Source organism: Juglans microcarpa x Juglans regia, chromosome 5D (genome assembly GCF_004785595.1).
Source record: "Juglans microcarpa x Juglans regia isolate MS1-56 chromosome 5D, Jm3101_v1.0, whole genome shotgun sequence".
Classification (NCBI taxonomy): Eukaryota; Viridiplantae; Streptophyta; class Magnoliopsida; order Fagales; family Juglandaceae; genus Juglans; species Juglans microcarpa x Juglans regia.
This window is the reverse complement of record NC_054602.1, coordinates 2,527,515-2,547,322: the sequence shown is the minus strand read 5'-3', so window position 1 is coordinate 2,547,322 and position 19,808 is coordinate 2,527,515. Positions and strand designations below refer to the sequence as shown.

Genomic DNA, 19,808 nt, shown 5'->3' with positions numbered 1-19,808 from the left:
GTTTTCTTTCTTTTCCGATTTGAAATTTTAATGAGGAACTCATAATTGTTACGGATATTAGATCGCTACTATAATTGTCATGTCTGGTGTTATTGTCGCCATCCAAATTTGATTTAACAGAATTGCATCTTTGTTGGTCTTAATTTGAAAATTTGACTCATCAAATATTCACAGTTCTTTCTTTTGCCTAGCAATTCTATATGAGATATGCTATATGATACACTTGATATGGTATTGTCTATCTATCATAGATCGACTCTTACTTTTAAGAATAACAAATTCAAGAGGTAATAATAGATAATGGCACGTCAACATAGGATAGGAATCAGATTAGGGTGTAGTAAATAATATTTTTCTTTATATGTTAGTACTGTTTCCTAGAACTTTTATCCGAGAACATATTTTTTAGGTGATTTTTGGCCAATCATCATACGAATCAATTTCAGTAGAACTGATCTTAAAAGGCCAACCTCTTTCCTTTTTTGGAATTAGTCTGGATGTTCGCCTCTATGCGCAGTTGTATAGTGGATAGTAAATGTGACAAACAATAATCTTAATAACGGTATGTTTATACGTACTCTTTATGTTCTTGAAAACATCACATGCCTTTAAAAGCATAGCATTAGTATGCATAGCTGCTTGTACGTCTATTTCGAAGAACATAACCGGAAGTTTCTTGAATGTGGCTGTATAATGCACCATGATGCACTTTGTCCATTCGACATGTTTCCTTACCCTCCCCACCTTCGTTTTTCCCACATCATTCTTTCAAGCTTCCCATGATCTAATCATGCTACAGTCCCATTCTCAGTTACTTGAAAGTTTATGTTTCCTGCGGTATATGCCGTATTTTTACAAGATAGAGAGACATTAAGAGACAAACTCGGATGCATGATTGTCGTTGTTGAAATCAGGGAGCAGGGATTTCAGATTCTGGATTTGTATGACCCGTGAAGACATACTTTGGAATTATAATTCTCACTTTCATAATCACATTTTGTTTTCCTTTTCATTCATTAAGCACGTTTAGGGTTTTGGTTGTACCTAAAATCAGAACCATGAAGTTTAAAAAGTTTTTCAGTTTGACATTGTTGTTCAAGGAATAATCCTCAAGTTGCTCCGCATCGAAAAAGCTTCTAAAACGTTTTAATTTCCCGAGGTGGTGATCTGCGAATAGTGCTTTTACTTTGTTTGCTTTTTTAGTCAAAGTTTTTTAAGATGGATGGAAGTTCTGAAAAAGCCTCCGCTCTGTCTGCATGTTATTGACCGCTCTGTCTGCATGTTATTGATACCAAAGCGAGGCAGCTGGTGTCTAGGAAGCATTGTCCTCTAAAATTCACATGACGCATCATCCATCACCTGTGCAGCTGTGCTAATTGCCCTGCTGAATGAATCTGCTGTGAATATTGCCTTAAAAACTTCTCTTAAATATGATCTTGAGAAGACAACCTCTCAACCAAAATACCAAACCGCAGTAGAAATTAAAGCTAATCTGGAAGCCTTAATTGGGACAGTTGCAGATATACTTCTTCCTCGGGTCCTGTTCCCAGAGGATCATCCGTTTGCTTTATTTCCTTTCCATTTTCGCACAGTAGTGGAGGATCGACCATGGTATTTAAAACAACAAACTTTACCGTTGTACTAAGAATGCAATTTGAAAATTTTCGCTTTTAATTAACCATGAAAAGCCGTTGGGAGACCAATAGACAGTGTTAACAATGCGTGGGTCGGTCCAATTAATATCTGAGCTCCATATAGAGTAATAACTTGATTTCCACTCCACCTCCTTTTTTCTTATTTATGTTCGTTTTTGTGGGAGAGGGAGGGGTTTCTCTTGTGGCTTTATTTGATCATTATTGAGCCAAAGAGGACAATAATTATACCCCCCCAAGGGAACCCAACCCAGGCAAGCTAGCTGGCTTGATTCATTCCAACCTTTAGTTTGTTGGGATCCTCTCCCCATTGCCTCTGCTTATACTTTACTCCATATATATCCCCACTAATCTAGCTGATGAGATCGAGACATGATGACAGTGACGATCGATGATGATAAACATAAAGTGAAGGTTTTCCTTTCCTTCAATTAGTTTTGTTATTGTTTTTTTTTTATCAGAATACGATAATAAACAGAGGTCTCCAAAGCCTGAGAAAATGGCAATGGGACGATATGATAGGGCATAGGCAGGGACTATGATTGAGCACACGGGAGTCGTGTCTGTTTCAAGCCCCATGTCGTGCATTCCCACTGTCCTCCGGTCTACAAACCTCATCATTACTCCAATTCCATCCAAGTGTTTGAGTTATTAGAAAATGATAAAGCTTACAATTGGTTTACTACTTAAAATGAATGGTACTTAAGTAAAATTAAAATTATCTTTTAATAAAGTGTCAACAATTAGATTAGTTGATTTAAAATGAGAAAAAAAAAACACATATAAAACTCTTAAATTTAAAAAAAAAAAAATGTAATAATACTTTGAAACGATTTTGATCCAAGAATCAGTATCAGAGTGGATCTGTAAAGAGACATCCACGCTCACTTTTGTCAAAACTGGAGCGGCGGGAGCCGATAAAAGGTTGAGATTCCGCCAATTGTGGGAAAACTCGATAATTTACAGCATATGGTTCTTCTTGCCATTAGGCCTGCAACATCCCAACAAACGAGCCAGAAAATAATCGTGGCCCCAGACGTTCCTGCAACCTAGCTACAATACTAGATGGGCCACCTGGTAGCAAATACAGCCCAGGTTCAGGATGGGTAGGGTCAACGTTTGCTAAATCAGTTCCCTGTACAAGAAGCAAATAAAGAAATAGAAGTGTTTGAGTAAACAGTACATAAAGAAAAGCAGATGCAGGTTTTCAGGATGGAGTTTTTGATGAGGGGGTCTACTGTCCCCATTATGTCCCAGCATTCCACAGCATTTTAGGATAGAAAAAAGGGACACTGGAATTGTGATGATGATATCGTGATGATTATATCTATGATAATGAAACAAAAGCTTGACAAAGGCCTAATAATGATGTCTACGGAGGGAGCAAAAGATCCTTCCATTTCCAGGGTTGCATGCCATGCCATGCCATGCCATGCTGCATGTCTTCATTCTATCTGCACTCATCTTGGTAATCACAAAACAGCAGTTATTTGTTTACTAAAGTTGTTTTTAGTCTTCCATTATGAGTGCTGCACTCTGCAATCATTTACATGATTAAATTATATCATGCATGCTTACAGAAACTCTTTTTAACTCTTTCAATTTCCACATTAGCATCCATATCCCCTCGGCCTACTTATGATCATCATGACACTGTTAATTAAAACGAGGCCAAAACTCATTTCCTCTTATCATCTCTTTACTCCTTTTGTGCTGGGAATAGTCAACAAAATAATGACTAATATTTGCATTGCCATTATTGGGATTCGATTCTCTTTCTCGTTTCATTTCATTTCGTTGAAAAAAATTCCCACGGTGTCATTGATATCATTACATGAAGCAAGTAAATGAAGTCAACAAAAACTATACAATAAATATGAAAAACCCATCAAGCTATTACGTACGAGACGTGTGAAGAATGAGAAATTCTCAATGAGGATAAAGATCTCTCTGGAAAATACTATACGCCATCATCAAAACCAGGAACGATCCTTCATTATTGCTGGTATTGAATTTAAATTGATGGTACGCTTCCGACACCACAACAGATTTTAGTTACTGAAACGGCTTGGCTGTTTGATCGTAAGATTTAGTTGAGATTAATTTAATTCAATTTAATTTTAAATTAAATTTAATATTTAATTCATTTCAATTTAATATATTTTTATAGAGTAATTTTACATACAGTCGTAGGATGTGCAAATATCGTACAGTCGTTTTGAAAAAAAATAAAATTTACTATTAAAAAATTAATTTTTTTTTATGTAGATCTCAAATTTATTCATTTTTTTTAAAAGAATTGCACGCCGTTTACATACTAACAATTGCAAATATCATTTTTCATCTTTATATAAGAGACACAATATTTTTAAATTTCTCTTAAATAATGTTAAATTTATCTTATCACCAAAATCCATTTAAATTCATTTTAAATAACTTTACATAACTCGTATCATTTACTCAACTAACTATTATTATACTATTATTTATAAAACAATTCAGCTGCACATACAATTGCAGTCTACTCACCACACGTAGGGTGACAGAAGGGGCCCTGAAAAAAGTCATCATTGCAAAATAAAAAAAAAAACTAAAATACAGTAGTCCTGCTGCTGCTGCACAGAGAGCACTGCTGCAGAGTTGAATCTATATGTATATATATTTTTGTTTTTTGTTTCTCGACATAGCTAGTTTTTACCGTTACTAGGCCCATCTCTAGCTAGCTCCTCTGTCAAAACCAAATCACCAAGATTCTATTGCACACTCCCAGAATCTACCCTCTGATCGCTCCCAGTCAGGAGAAAGAGCTACTTCCTGCTGATATTTCACATCATTCTTAGCTCCTACCACACCTTTTACACCGAGCAAGCCCATACTACCCCTTTTTTTTCTTCTTTTTTTTTTTTTAAAGCAAGTTAAACCTAGCATAAATAAAACTAAATAATTACAAGAATAAAAGATCAGTGAAATAAAAATCCCCGACAATCTTCTCTTAAATAAATAAAAAGTAGTACCAAAATAAAAATAAAATAAAAAGAAAATGGGATAAGTCAAAAACTTGACTCCATCTCAATCCCACAAAGGGATACTGCTCAAAAGCGATTTTAACATAGTCTGATAAACAAACTATAAACCTACGACTAAACGTTGTAGTCAAAAGAAGTGCGCTGCGTTTTGTTGATTTGGTCTAACTGTAGGAGACTATCACGACCACATCATCTTGATTGCGGGTTAGAGAAAACAGTAACATAGGAGAATAACAACTAAAAGACCTAATACACTGACAAAAGATCGCCACCAACAACACTGGCGTGTGTATGGCACGCGCCACACTGAGGGAGAAAGAAGCAGGCGGATCTGAAAGATCCGAGGCCACTGGCCACTGTGGTGCCACGCATGGCAACTGGAAATCCTTCTGATGTGGAGGCGCGTGAAGCCAACGCGCAATGAAAGCCGCGCGTGAGCCATACGCGTCACAAATCTGGATATTTTCCTTCCTCCGTTCGACAGATCGACGGCTGGGGAGACCATTAGAGAGGCGCGTGGCAGTCAGAAAGTGCCGACAAGTAGCAGATCAGAACAACTTGTTACTATCATCGAAAAAAGTTCAAAAAAACTAGAAATAATCCTATTAACTAGAGCTGGGCGATCGGAGAGGGGGAGGAGACAAAGCTCCACCCCCCCCCCCTTCTGAGTGGCGACACTGTGATAGCTAGAAACGGGAGAAACAGGAGAAAGAACCCATACTACCCTTGAATATATATAGTTTCGAAAGAAAAATGATATACAGTACTTTTTCACGACACATCTTAATATATAGATATTATTATAAAATATTTTATAAAACTAACACTACTTTATAAAAATACTTTTCATTTACCTCTATAGATAATTTAAAATAAACTGAGATGGTTTGTAAATAGTAGAATAAAAATTAAATTATTTATTATATTTGTGTGAGAATTTAGGAAAGTTATTTTGAAATTTGAAAAAATTAAATTATTTATTATATTTTGTGTAGAAATTTGAAAAAATTGTAATGATGAGATGAAATAAGTTGAGGTGAATTTTAAATATAAACAAAACCGAATATTTTTATCTACACTTTGATCATGAGTGCCTTTCAACAATTCTCAATAAACGAATTGAGATAAATATTACATTCCCACGCACATTCAATCCTTTGCATAAGGCCAACCATATAAGAGGTAGCTCAAGATCCTTCATATCCCACCTAAGAAGACACGCAATTAATCTATACGAAAATCCAATAATTGGGTTGAAATTATATCCACTAAGTCTACAAGTCCAGAGAAAGTACATGACTAGTCGTAGTAGCTAGGATTTATTACAAGTTCACAACATTGCTATTAAAATTAAAAAAATATATATAGTAATTAGTATGCACAATTTGTTATAGAGTTGGACTAACAGAAAACAGTCCTTTCATATAATATGGTGAAAAATGAAGATAGATATTGGACCCATCATGACAACCCTGGATGCATTGCATGAATATTCTTTTATTTAGCTTCATTCACGCTGTGATGTCAATGGATTTTTTCATAATTAGGACTAATCAAACCTCATGCTGAAATCAAATTGAATACGGAAGTTAGGTTCCCCCAAAAACATTTTAAAAATAAAATAAAGGTGAATATTTTATTTAAGTAGTGCCATATTTATAAAGAAATTATATAAAAATAATCTTATAAACTGATATATATTCGTTCAATCTATTTTATAATAAAAATAATTTAATAACATGACAAATTATATTAAATTATATTAATTTGTGAGATTATTTTTATATAATCACTATATTATTAAAATATTTTTCATAAAATATAAAAGGCGGAAAGCAAAACGATAAAGATGGTCGAGATTACACAAAACAATCAACCGATAATTAAGGCCTAGATTACTTTTCAAGATTAAAATTTTAAATTTTAAAAATTTTGAAAACTTATCGTCTTATTATTATAAATTTTTATGTAAAATAAAATAAATAATTTAATTTTTTTTAATTTTAAAATAAAAATAATATTAAAAAATATTTTATTCAAATTTTTTAATTTTAATTTATCTTATTTTAACTTATTTCATATTTAAAAATAAACTAATAAGAGGAGGTGGGAAGGTGGGTGGGGGGTCCATCAAATAATAATTCAAAAAAGAATGAGCGAAGCTCAAATACATAAACATCCGACGTACAAATGATTGCTGTTGTATAAATTGTCTCCTTAGGACACTGCATCTTGTCCCCTCTCCTTTGGGTCCCACTCCTTACCCTCCTCCATCCTCCCTATCTCCAGTCTGCTATCATTATTGATCATTCGTCTCGATGTAATATTGTAAAAAATTTCTACCTATGCTGCAGCAGCAGCTGCAATCTGCATGCATCCCTGCTGCAATCTGCATCGCCATAGCTCCCTCGCGCCCATAACCCATCTCTCTAATCTCACTATCTCTCACGTCATTCCTCTGACTCCTCGAGCCATACTCATCATTGCTTTACTCACGGGTCTTTCACGTGACTTCATCTTTTTCCTACCTAGAGCTAGCCTGCTTAGCCTCTCTCTGTTTATATATGGAAAATATAATGTATGTTCCGTAATTTTTCCCATGTCGTTACGTCCCATCCTTCCATATAATGCTGAGCTGCAGTACTGCACTGCACATTGTTCGTATATATACACGTCTAGACTAGACTTTAATGCTTGGCTGGGCATGTAACCATGCATACTGTCTTTCATTTTAAAAAGTGTTTCTAATTCGATGTTTTAAATCAGAAGTGTAAAAAAGTTCATAATTTTATGTTTCGATTTTGTTTTGGAATGCAGTTTTTACGACACATGGCCGCATTTGTCCATTACAATACGAACATGACCTCTTTCTTTACCCATAACGTGTCGCCTAAATCCATTAGATCCTTACCTGAACAGTGAGTAGGAGGATATATAGGATATGTGCTGTATTTGGAGATCAATGAATCCCGTTCAGGATTAATATAGGACCACCGTGAAAACCAAAACAACGTACGAAACTCCTTTACTGCACTCGTATACGTAGTAAATATGCCTTTGAAGTTTGCACCTCCGATTATAAATTTGGCACGTAGCATTAAAAAGAAGTAGGTTTTAGATCTCAGTTGTAAAAATTTCCGGACTGAACTCATGACTGCTAAATCGAGTACATAGATCAGTGATTTGCATCAAAGGAAGTACTTGAAATTATTTTACAACCCTTTTAATTTTCCCCTAGCTCGATGATATTCTTTTTCCCTAAGCTTAATTTGCTGTGGGTGTTTCAGTTTTACAGCCATTTGTTTGGTATGGTGGTCCAAAATGTGAAGTGGTCTGTTCATGGAAACACCTGGTAGTGTTATTTTATGTACGCGAGGGAAATTAAAGATATATCATCCAGGTCAAACATGACAAAGCTTTCCCATGACTCCATCCAGCCACAAAAAGAATAGGTAGAAAACCTTAACTTAAAGCCAAGTTAATTAACAAAAGCAAAAGACTTTTAAATGCCACTAAAATTGAAAATCTCAGTATATAAGCTGTAAAACTTCAACGAAGGCAACGATATTCTAATTCTGATATATGGTGTTGGAAACTTCACCACAAACATTTGAATTTGCATTCCCAACTATTTTGAAATTTGAAATTTAGGGTTGAATCAGGTTTTGAATTATCGGATCAAACTACATTGACACGTGATTATGGGGTCTGGACTTTGAATCATTGGTATATATATCGTACACAACTATATATATTATATATGTATACACACATATATATATATACGCAACATAGTCAAAATAGGCTACATACTTTCCTTCCTCGCCTTATATGCGACTGGTCATACATAATGTTTAAGAAGTAAATTACTGAGAGCTCCCCTCCCCTAGATTATGCCCGGTTTTAGGGCAGATGATCCTTTTCAGAGCTTTTTAATGAGGAAAGGGTAGGGTGTGAGCTGCAACACTGCATAAATCGATAGTCGAAATGATTGGCTTTTTTTAATATTCCAAGATTGGACCATTCACCTAACATGACTAGGTGGGAAGTCCATCTTATATGTCAGAAACACATGTGAATGCCCATCCATTAACATCAAGTTAGGCCCTCTACTACGTTTCCAGCAAATGATTGGTAGTTTTCTGTCTTTTGAGCAAGTTCATGATCATGTGTGACACCCCCCATCACCACAACCGTTAGATTTTTTTGAGGGTATCCAATATACAAGTCATGAATGTCATTTGATTATATCCTGACTTTTCATGCCAGATTCCTCTCGAGAAGTCAATTCCAGGATTGAAACTTTAGACTCGACAAACCCCCCATCACCACAACGAAAATCCATTTTTCACGAGAAATCAGTAACTAAACAAGGTATTAACGTGTTTTGTCTGAATTGAGAGGAGAGGAGATATCATGCATATTTTTAGTCATCTTGAGCTGCTAACTTCATAAGCAAGTGTAATAGAAGATTATGAATATATATATACATATATATATATATATATAAGACATGATGTCCATGCTCTTGACCAAATCACTAATACAAATTTCATATGTATGCTTAATGATTGTAAAAAAAAAAAAAATGGTGATTAGGAATGTTGTAAGTAGTAGTTGGGGTGGCTTTTGGATGGGGTCACCTTTATCCCACGGTTCCCAGGGTCCCACCCAATAATTCACCCATATCTCTCTCCCCCTCTCTCTCAACTTATCATTAAAGCCTGCATGACTTCAATAATTGCAATGATCCCAAAAGCATGACATATCTGACCTGGTCACATCCTCTAGATGTCTATTTTAATCACGACTTTGTTTAAAAAGCTAACCCACGCGCGTGGGACCACTACCCTCCTCATTTAAATCAAACATCACCAACCCAAAAACAATAAACTACAACCATAAATGAAAACCCGATGAGCTGGGACCCAGTTCTTACGTACACAACTCATTGGATACCTACATGCATGTCGACCCGACGATGGCTTTCAGGTGGTGGTAGTTCGGGGATTTCATTGCTCTGAGCTCTAGCAAATTAGAAAGCTAGCCACCCTCAATTATGCCATGAAAATTGTTTCTCTCAAAAACAGAACTTTCCTTCAAGTAGGAAAAGATTGTCGTTTTGTCTGCCCGAGTAGAACACATTATTATGGTCAAATTCTCGTGCCAATCCGACTAAATCCTTCCCAATGTTCTTTTTCTCTGTCTTTTTTTTTCCCACTGTCCACGCATCACGCTTACTACCTTTGGTTGTGACCCACGCAATTAGTGCCCGACACGTGGGTTAAACCAGTAAAGGTGCACTGTCTGATTGGTAAGTCAGCGGACCGAGCCATCAGTCCTTTCGTATCGAATTACGTCACAGTAATATAACACTTTTAACTCGGAAAACTGCAAAGGATTAGAGAGGAAAAAAGGGGGCGGGGGCTTAATTGGTTTCCATCATTTGAAAACAAAGAAGGCAACAGTACTGCGCTAGCTATATCATATAATAATTGTGAGTTTGGTAAGAAATCATTATTCATTTTCTCTAATTATCAATTTAATGATGGTAATAATATATCCATTTAGTCAATGAAAGAACAGGGCCGTGGCAGCCGTTGGATGACTTATCATTTTCTCATTGTTATGATGTGGCCCTTGTTGGTAAGAACACAATAATTTAGTGACACTCAGGAGTAATAATCACTTTAATTACTAAACAGTCTTTATTTTTCTCCATCCATCTGCACAAATGTAGTCGATCCTTGCTGGCAAAAATCTCAGTGTTCACTTATTAAAGGAGGAGTTTAAGAAGCATCATCAAATATTCCAGCATAAATTAGGTAGCCTGGAAACAGACGAATGCATGCCAGCGGCCAAGCCTGGTGTGTTTCCTCTAGTTAAAACAGAAGGGTTCTCTAGTGCCGTGATAAAAAAAGATATCTAAAATAAAACATTCTCTTGATAAAAGGAAATTCTCTATTTCTGTTTTCTTTTTCTTCTTTTCACCACAAAAAAGTGAAAAATATTCGATTTTTCTACTCTTTTTATAACCCAACTGGCTATAGGGTAAGCTTGATCGTTAGACAAAACCTGTCTTTCTTCCCTAGGTTGTGAACCGCTTTATAATTAAATAGAATCACGTGCGCTTGTCAACCTGAATTTGTCGGTCAATCTTTACTCGCGCAAGGCAAAAAGAAATAAAAAGGCAGTTGTTAGGGTTTCTGTTTGTGTGTTTACATTAAAAAAAAAAAAAAAAAAGGGTATCGGATAGTCTCTTTTTAAACTCCTAGTTGTTCCTCCACAATCCAAAGCCAGTGTAAACCATCCTTTGTGGTTCGTTTTCTCATTTAGTTCAACATGGAGCTAGCTTTGAGTCTCGGCGATGCACCGAAGCCATTTGCTTTTCTTGACAAAACTACGAAGATGTCAAACAGTGGTACTACTCTAGGGTTCTGCATGGGCGTTGGAAGTGGATTCAGTGGAAGCTCAGACGAGAAAAGAGACACCCGTGAGATTGGTGATAGGAGAGAAGTGATCAGAGCTGAGGGTGACAAAAAAATCTCTTCAGATCCACCTGTTCAGCTTGATCTTCTACCTTTCTCTCCTGTTCCTCGCAGCCAGCCTCCAGCACAGCTTCGATTTCCTTGGCTTACTGATAACTGTAATGCCCACTTTGCCCTATACGCGTATGTTTGTTTATAACTCTATTTAGTTTCTAAGAAAACGGTGGGAAAGACTGGAAAAGTAAAGTAACTATGATTTCGGTTTTGGTTTCTTGTTCTCTTCAAAGTTTCTCCGCACGCTGCCAAAGATGCTTATTTTCTTGATTTTTCGCTAAGCAAACTAATTAATCGAGTCAGCTTTCAATATACGGGTTTTGGTAGGTTCTTCGTACTCACTTTTTTGGTTTAACATGTATTTGCTTCTAACAGTGGTGTCTGAACCGGGTTCGTCAGATGGCATGGGAAGAGGATTGGATGTAAATCGCTTCCCGATGGCGATAGCGATGGACGAGGTAGACGATGGGCGGATCTGTCCTCTCCGAACAGTACAGTTTCATCGTTTCAGATGGATTTCAGTGTTAGGGACGGTGGACGAACCAAGAGAGATTTGGACGTTGAGACTGAAAGAGCTAGTTCAAGAGCTAGTGATGATGAGGAAAACGGATCTACACGGAAGAAACTCAGACTCTCCAAAGAGCAATCTGCTTTCCTAGAGGAGAGTTTCAAAGAGCACAGTACTCTCAACCCTGTAAGGCCAATTTGAAAAGCCAGTTATTTTATGCGTATCATTTAGACTCTTTTTGGATTACACGGGTCTTTAGAAACAGTTAATTCATCCATTTGTTGTTTCCTGTACAGAAGCAAAAGCTTGCTCTGGCAAAACAGTTAAATCTTCGTCCTCGGCAGGTAGAAGTGTGGTTTCAGAACAGAAGAGCAAGGTATTCTAGGTTTTTTTTCTTTTTTCCCTGTTAATGAGGTAGTTTTTCCAGTTTTTGATTTGCTTGTATTTCCGATTCCGTCTTTATTTACGTACGTTTACTATTTGGGAAAAATTATATGAAAATTACAGGACGAAGCTAAAGCAAACAGAAGTAGATTGCGAGTACTTAAAGAGATGTTGTGAGACATTGACACAGGAGAATAGGAGGTTACAAAAGGAACTGCAGGAATTAAGAGCTTTGAAAACCTCTCAACCATTCTACATGCAGCTCCCTGCCACCACTCTCACCATGTGCCCCTCGTGTGAGCGCGTAGCCACCACCACCACCTCTTCCAATGCCACTGGTACCAACACCACAACCACCACCACCACAAACTCAGCTGCAGCCTTGTCGCTTTCAAAGGGTCGAGTATATCAAGTACAACCTCACATGCACCATGCCCACCAGCCTACTTCTTGAGATCATCGATGTTACTACTCCTATATGTACTCCACTTTTCCAGTTGTATATACTTTTTGGCTTGGAACATTTTCCTGTTTCCCGTTGCGACCAATTCGTCCCTCGTGGTTAGTTTCTTTGTTTATGGAGTTTTTCGTTGGGGAATACATGAGAAGGGTGGGTATTTGTTGATTGATCATGAGAAAAATACAAAAGATTTTGTTACAAAATGCTATATTTAATTGTTGCTTTAGTTGTTGTTGTTAAAGATTGCATTGTGTTTTATTTCTGAGAATGCATAACAAAGGACTTGGGGCCCAAGAACTAGAGGGACCTCAGCACGAACGAACTTTGGATGCCATTTATGTTGCGAAGATAATTTTTGCATGTTATCTGTCTGAACTTTGGATGCCGCCATGCCATTTAGTAGACCTATTATACAGTTGTTTTGTGATCCTAATTTTGCTGGTGAGGATCTGCATGACCCATTTAATCTTTAGCTATGTAATAAATGGCTCATTTTTCGGTCTGTCTTGGATGGAAAAAGTGACGCAAACAAATGAAACAAGTTGAAACCACCCTTGCCAGAAAAATTAAGGATGTGAGAGTAGGTTCAGTTACTTGCCAAACTAGGGAAAAGATTTCGATCTTGCAATCTGCCTGCAGCCTTGCTGTCGGCGATGTAACCTTTAGGTAAATTAGCATTGCACGCGTCCATGGCACAGATTTAATATAATTGGGTGATAAAGTTGATGTACTTAACTTGAAGGGTTACCAGTTCAAAAGGAACAATTTTCTGGAAGCTCTCGTGATTATTTTTAATTAGTTATAAGATGTGCATATATATATATATATATATATATATATATATGTAAATATGCATATCTGTTACTTCCTGAAACCACGTGTAGCGACAGCTGCTGTTCCAAGAATTTTGCAGCTCCGCTATTAGTTGACGAATATTATCACGTTAATAGGGGTGCTGATCGAATGGGATTGGGGAGTATTGTAAAACTCATCTCGTCCAATGTCGACTCATATTTTTTCCGTTTTGTTTTTTTCCCTGTACGTTGTCATTATCCACCACGTGGAAGTCATAGGCCGTAGGAGGAGCTAGCATTCATATGGACCATACCTCGCCAATGTGCATCTCTGCATGCATGTATGAATAATTTTTCCTACTCTACTATTTGGTGACTGTCTAACAAATCATGACTTTACCTTGACAACTACGCTAATTTCTGCAGGAATCACTGTTTTTTGATTCAAAGTTCCTTCAAAAGCAGTGCAAATTAATGCAATGCTGCCAAATTGGATGATCCAGTTTACACATTATCAAAGAGAAAATTGGAAGAGAATCACATTTGCATATTGTCACTATGGCCCAATCATTTGAATGAGAGAGATCCCTTAAAGTTAAAGACAAAATACATTCAGGCATTGTCGGTTAAGGTACAATTAATTGAATTTGTCTAAAGCAACTACACAAAAAGGCTGATAACGACTAAACTATGCAATAGTGCAATTCAGTATGGTATGCAACGAAAACAAGGCTAAGCCGAAACCATTTTTCATTTTCTAGTTATCCACAGGCAACAGTAGCACGATTTGCCATGGGAGGCACGGAGCTGCCACTAAAGAACTAGGAAGTTGAGATTTTTCCCCCCCTCTAAAAATGCAAATATCACATAACCAACAGTAGCACTATGTGTGCCTGTCGAATTGGGCGTAAAACTGGATGGTTGAGGCTAAGAGGGACTCATGATGATTATTGTTGGCGAGTGCTGCATGCACGATGATTTTGGCTTTGGATTCCAAAATAGTGCTGTGTTTGGAGAGGGGGAGATAGAGGAATACTGCCCTCTTCAAGACACCCGTGAGGGGAACCTCTTGATGGGGGTGAAACCTTTCGGCAAGACAAGGGAGGTGGGGCATTGAATATGTTTAAATGAGGGGGATTGAACTGAAAAATTCATGAAAAAAGGAGCAAATTTGATGTTAGGTAGTAAAAGTTAAATTGCCGTGTATGCCTGTCTGAGATTGATTTCTGCATGGAACAGCTAAATATAGGTGAATTCAAACACGAGGTCCCACATCAGACCTAGAAGATGTAGGTGAAATGATTTTCCAACGAGTCATGTTCTTGGAGTTTCAGGCTGAGCAGTTTAAAAACTTTGAACTGAGCTTTTCAGGCTTCAGCTATTTAGCAACAGATTGCATATCAGTTTAAATACCCCAACCAGTCCAAAGACTCGTTTACGTCGATAAGAAGAAATAGCAATTATTTGGATCCTACATATTTCAGAAAATTAAAATGGTTAGAGGCTGAGCAGCAGAGAAGTCAAGTTATATTTACGAATGGAGGCCCGAGTTTTACATGGCAATATTTTTTTAATAATGCTTATTATAAACTAATTAGCATTTCTGGAAGATAGATAAATGTTATGGACAAAAACAAGATGATGGGCCTAAACAACACTACTCTTTAGTCTTACAGTGGAGCAAACGATGATACGAAAAAGGCCCCCCATATCATTGCAGAACACAGCTTCAATTACATCCATCCACGACTAATTTTGTCGTGTGATTTAATTTTGTCAATGATTCACGACAAAAAGTATAAAATTAGTTTACAAGAAAAGGGAAAAAAAAATGTTTGTAATGTTATCCACATCATTTAAAAAATAAATTTTAATTTGTAATATTTAAAATTTAAAATTTATTTTTTAAATCAAATTATATCATACAAGTAATTTATTAGGTGCTCTACACACTGACCGACTTAAGACGATCTCGATTCTGTCATCTTTGGTAATTTCCCCCCAAAATTCAATTCAATAAATTTGTATTATGTCCCTGGCTGAGCATTATTGGTCCCCCAATAATGGCTATTTTTCGATGGCAGTAGGCAGAAGACGTTACAACAGGAAGAAGCACCAACAGACAGTCAGATTCATTCAATAATTTTCTCACGTTATGATTAACATTCTAGCATCGCATGTGACACAGTCGGGAAAAAATCGGTGTGTATTTAATTCTCTCTCAGATGACTTGTGATTATTGTCTCTGGGTAGCGAGTTAAAAAAAAAAGGAGCAAGAAGGGATAGCAGAGAAATGAGGAGGAAGGGGCTTGTTCCTTCCTCCGAGTCCTGGTGGTTTTTTTCGTTGAAGATGATTGATTAGAGAGAGTTTCTACGTAAACAAAATGGACATGAAACAACCACCTAATCGTCGTCCGGGACACCGTAAGGATCCCACGGCATGAAAGGGTTAAAACCATCACGTCTTTAACGAATACAGCATGAATGCAACAAGGAAAAAGTAATGGCGAAGGGATGGGGAAGAATAATTACAGAAGGGTTTTTCCTTTAGGGGAAAAAAAAAAAAAAAAAACAACAACAACAACAACAACAACATGAGTCGAGGACATTTACAATCTTCAAAGCCTTTTGAGGCTCTATTTATAAGAATATGAAGTGGATGCAGGGAGACCGTTTTCCAACAACAAATTAAACCTTGAGTTGGAACCTCTACTCTACCCTTCCCTTCTTTCGTTTCATATAAACAAAGAGATTTTATTACAGAACAGATTGACATCCTCTTCCAAGAATATTCATTTTTTTTTCCTACCTCACACTCTCCTTCATAATTTATGAGATAAAACACTCTTTCTCGAGTCATCTCTCGTATCTTGTTTGCTACTATAATTCTAAAGGGAAAAAAAAAACTATACTTCACATTGGTATGATTACAACTTAATGGTTCGTAAAAATGAAGATGCAGCCCAAAGTCTGTGTAGTTTTACCTAAGATCTCTTCCGCTGTTGTTGCTTCTTGTGCTGTTCAATGAGAAGCTCGGCAAAGAGAATCTCATTCCATGCATCAGGTACCCCGGGAAGGCACCAGTGGCTGCAGTCCTGAAACCTAACTGGTGATCTCCTTTCCTCCTCCGACAACTTCTGCTTCCGATATATTGAAGGGTGGCCATCCTTCCTGAAATCTGTCATTCTTGTAATATTCATGTAGGTGACATGAGTTTTCATCCCTTTAAGAATTTTCTCCAAAACCATCATCTTAGGTGGGTATGGCCTCAGATATGTTAAATTCTTAATAGGCTGAGTCTCCTGGTCGCATTGCCCACCAGAATTCCACTGTCCACCACTGAAGAGAAGACAAAAGCCAATCATTTTCTTGATGCGACTTCAATGATGTCGAATTACAAACACATTACAGATGAAAAAAGGTGGCTCATTTATATATGCAGTCTTTTTCATTAATATATATATTGTTATCGTTTACAGGGCTTTGAATGCTGTTAATCTAAGAAGACTTACAAGTGGGAGAAAAAAAAAAATGTTGTACAATATATATTTTTTTCAAATGATCAGGTGTATTTAGGGGAAATAAACCAAAACGGTCTTGCCTGAATTTATTCATCCAAAAAAATAGGCATCACCAACTTTCAATTGATTTTTCTCTTAGATTACCTGAAATGGGATTCAGAATAACCTCTGAAGAAGACCAGAGACTTTAATGGATTTATATTGGCATCAACCCATCTGGCCCATGTAGTTAAAGCTTTTCTAAATGCCTCAAGAACATTCAGTTCACCGTAGACATGGCTTCCTTCTTGATAATAGTCTTTCCTGCAATTTTCGTTAGTTAATATCAGTTGACTCCAACAGGTTTCCAAATTAATATATCCTTTCGCACAAATTTCAGCCAGTATCAATATACAAGTGAAGTTGAACTTACCCTCTGGAAGTTTTTTCATGAGTCCACCAGTGTCCAGTGTTAAAGATAATGAAATCGGCCTCTTTATATTGATAAGAAGATCTCCCCACTAAATCAAGCCGAAGTGTTTCCTTCTTCGCTCCATTTTTGTCTGGCATTTCCCATTCTTGAACTAAGAAAGGAGTTACAAAGAACTCTACAGAGCAGTTATAATCCTACACTCCATCCATTCCAAACCCGAAACAACACGAAAAAGGAAGAAAGATGAAGATCACATAGTAAGAAAATGATGCAGAAGCTAAATAAAATAACGAAATTAATGCAGTATACGAATAACTAGGTCTGTCATTAAACCTACTTTGAATATGAAAGAGTATGAAGCTTCCCCGCGAAAATGGTGTCTCCCATTTGCTTCATAAACCTTACTCTGATCTTTCACCGAGTTCCTCAGGATGCAAACAAGAGATTCCCACATATTCCTATTCAGAGAATCACCTACAAAAACTAGCCGCTTGCCTCTCAACAAATTCAACAAGAGACTTCCATCCAACCTACATATGACAATCCATCAAAATCTGTCTCATGAAAGAAACGAACCCAAAAACTAGATTCATGAATCGCTTCCAATAGATGTTCTAGGTATAATAGAACAAAGCCCATAAACATTCTTTTTTTCCGTAAGTAGAGCAAAGCCCAAAAATAAAAACACTATCAATAACTGAAAGGCTGGAACTCACTACCTAATCTGATCAAAGCAGAGCAAGCCTCGGATACCAAACTCAATTATTAGTTTAAATGATATATATATATATATATATATATATATATATTAATTCAAAGCTTAGAAAAACCATCTAACAGTAAAAACAAGGTTTATCTATTTATAACACGCCAATCTCAGGATAACAGAACCGGAATCTTAATTGAAAGCCAATTTTTTTAAGGTTAAAAATATCGTAATAACGGTAAAAACTAAATTGTCGTAGAAAAACAGAAATATACAATTACGCCACATACCTTGGGAGATTGCATCCCATGGGTTTCCATTTCATTTTCTGGTAATCTTTGTCAGGCCTGCCGTTAAGAATACAATTGAATTGCTCATCGATAAGCGAGCACGAACCGGGTTTGTAAAGCGGATACAAATCGTCTCTCACCCATTCCCCATCAAATAAATCGCAATTCATCAAAGACTCCACCAAACTATCGTTCCCCTGCTTCGCCGACACTCCTGGTTTAGTCTCATTTCTCTGTTTCTTCGATAGCCAAGCCGTATTATTCGACATCTCACCCTTCCCTAAAACATCTTTCACTTCTTTTCCAGAATTTGTCTTCTCAGAAGAATCTGATTTCACCGGCAGAATCGCACTCTGATTTGGATCCACCGGAGCTTTAAGGGTGGGTACGGTAGTCTGATTTGGTTTCAAAACTTTCAGTTTATCAGAATTCTCTGAACTTTGGGTGTGATTTCTCACAAGAAGTGATTCTTTATCCACATTAGGAGCTGAATTCACCGGCAGACTTGCACTGTGATTGCCAGCCACCGGAGCCTCCGGAGCAACAATTTTAGATTGATTTGAGTTTGGGAGTTTACCCTTACCAGAATTTACTGAACGTTGAGTATTGTTTTTCACAGTGGAAGGTTCTTCAGTGAGATTAGGAGATTGGGATGCAGTATTACTAGATCTAGAGGTACTGTTTTGTGGAGAAGAAAAGTTATCAACTTGCTGTTGTGCGGACGAATTGTCGGGGAAGAAGTTTGAGAAAATAGAAGAGAATTGAGATCTGTAAGAGTCACTTGCTGAACCCGTACTACTATTGGTACTACTACCACCGAAAATGTTGATGAACCAAGGAGAGGAAGAGTTGGATGAGGGACTGAAAGCTAAAAAAACAGTGAAAGCAACAAAAGCAAACACGAACCCATATACTAAAACAGCGGTTCTTCTGGTTTTGAGGATGGGGAAGAGGCTCTTGACGTCTGAGATCAAGCTCCCGCCGGCGATGGGGATGTACTTTTTAGCCTCGGCCATGGAGGAGGGATTTCTTGGTTCTGCCTATTTTGCCCAAGACCTTAAAGTGGAAGAGAGTGGTTAGAGAAAGTGACACAGAGTTGTGCCGAATTCGGAGAAAGAGATGGAGAATTATGGCGAGCGTGAATAAACTGCACCGAGAGAGAGAGAGAGACAGAGAGAGGATGGGGGTTGAGTTTACTCCGAGTGGACGACTCTTCTCGTCACTAGGGAAAGTTAGGTGTTCAGTGTGCTTGTTGTCTTATTAATTCCACAGCTGCCACTCTTAAAGTGGGGCCGTTCACCTTGAATAACTGTACACGTGTCATCTAGCAAAAATGAAGGTACATACGTCTCACCCAGAAAACTGTTCCTGTAATAAACGGATAAATATTACACGTTTCACACACGTATAATATTCGCTGTAATTGCTCCGTAATAATTTTTAAAAAAATAAATAAAATATAAAATTTTCATAAAAAAAATTAATTTTTTAATAATTCATCATATTTTTTTTT

General features: G+C 37.0%; 2 protein-coding genes across 2 annotated transcripts; one reads left to right on the top strand and one right to left on the bottom strand.

The window, feature by feature from the left end:
* Positions 1-10,524: 10,524 nt before the first annotated feature.
* Positions 10,525-12,770, top strand: LOC121266516 (homeobox-leucine zipper protein HOX11). Its single transcript, XM_041170365.1, is given in 5 exon segments — positions 10,525-11,324; positions 11,596-11,691; positions 11,694-11,914; positions 12,025-12,104; positions 12,236-12,770. Coding segments are annotated over 5 exon segments (1,032 nt in total). The 5' UTR covers positions 10,525-11,020; the 3' UTR covers positions 12,567-12,770.
* Positions 12,771-15,974: 3,204 nt separating this feature from the next.
* Positions 15,975-19,530, bottom strand: LOC121265048 (protein trichome birefringence-like). The gene is made up of 5 exons (XM_041168497.1): positions 18,296-19,530; positions 17,637-17,829; positions 17,300-17,493; positions 17,032-17,190; positions 15,975-16,705 (listed from the first exon to the last, which is right to left on the bottom strand). The coding sequence occupies exons 1-5, from the start codon at positions 19,309-19,311 to the stop codon at positions 16,351-16,353; spliced, it is 1,917 nt and encodes a 638-aa protein (XP_041024431.1). The 5' UTR covers positions 19,312-19,530; the 3' UTR covers positions 15,975-16,350.
* Positions 19,531-19,808: the final 278 nt, after the last annotated feature.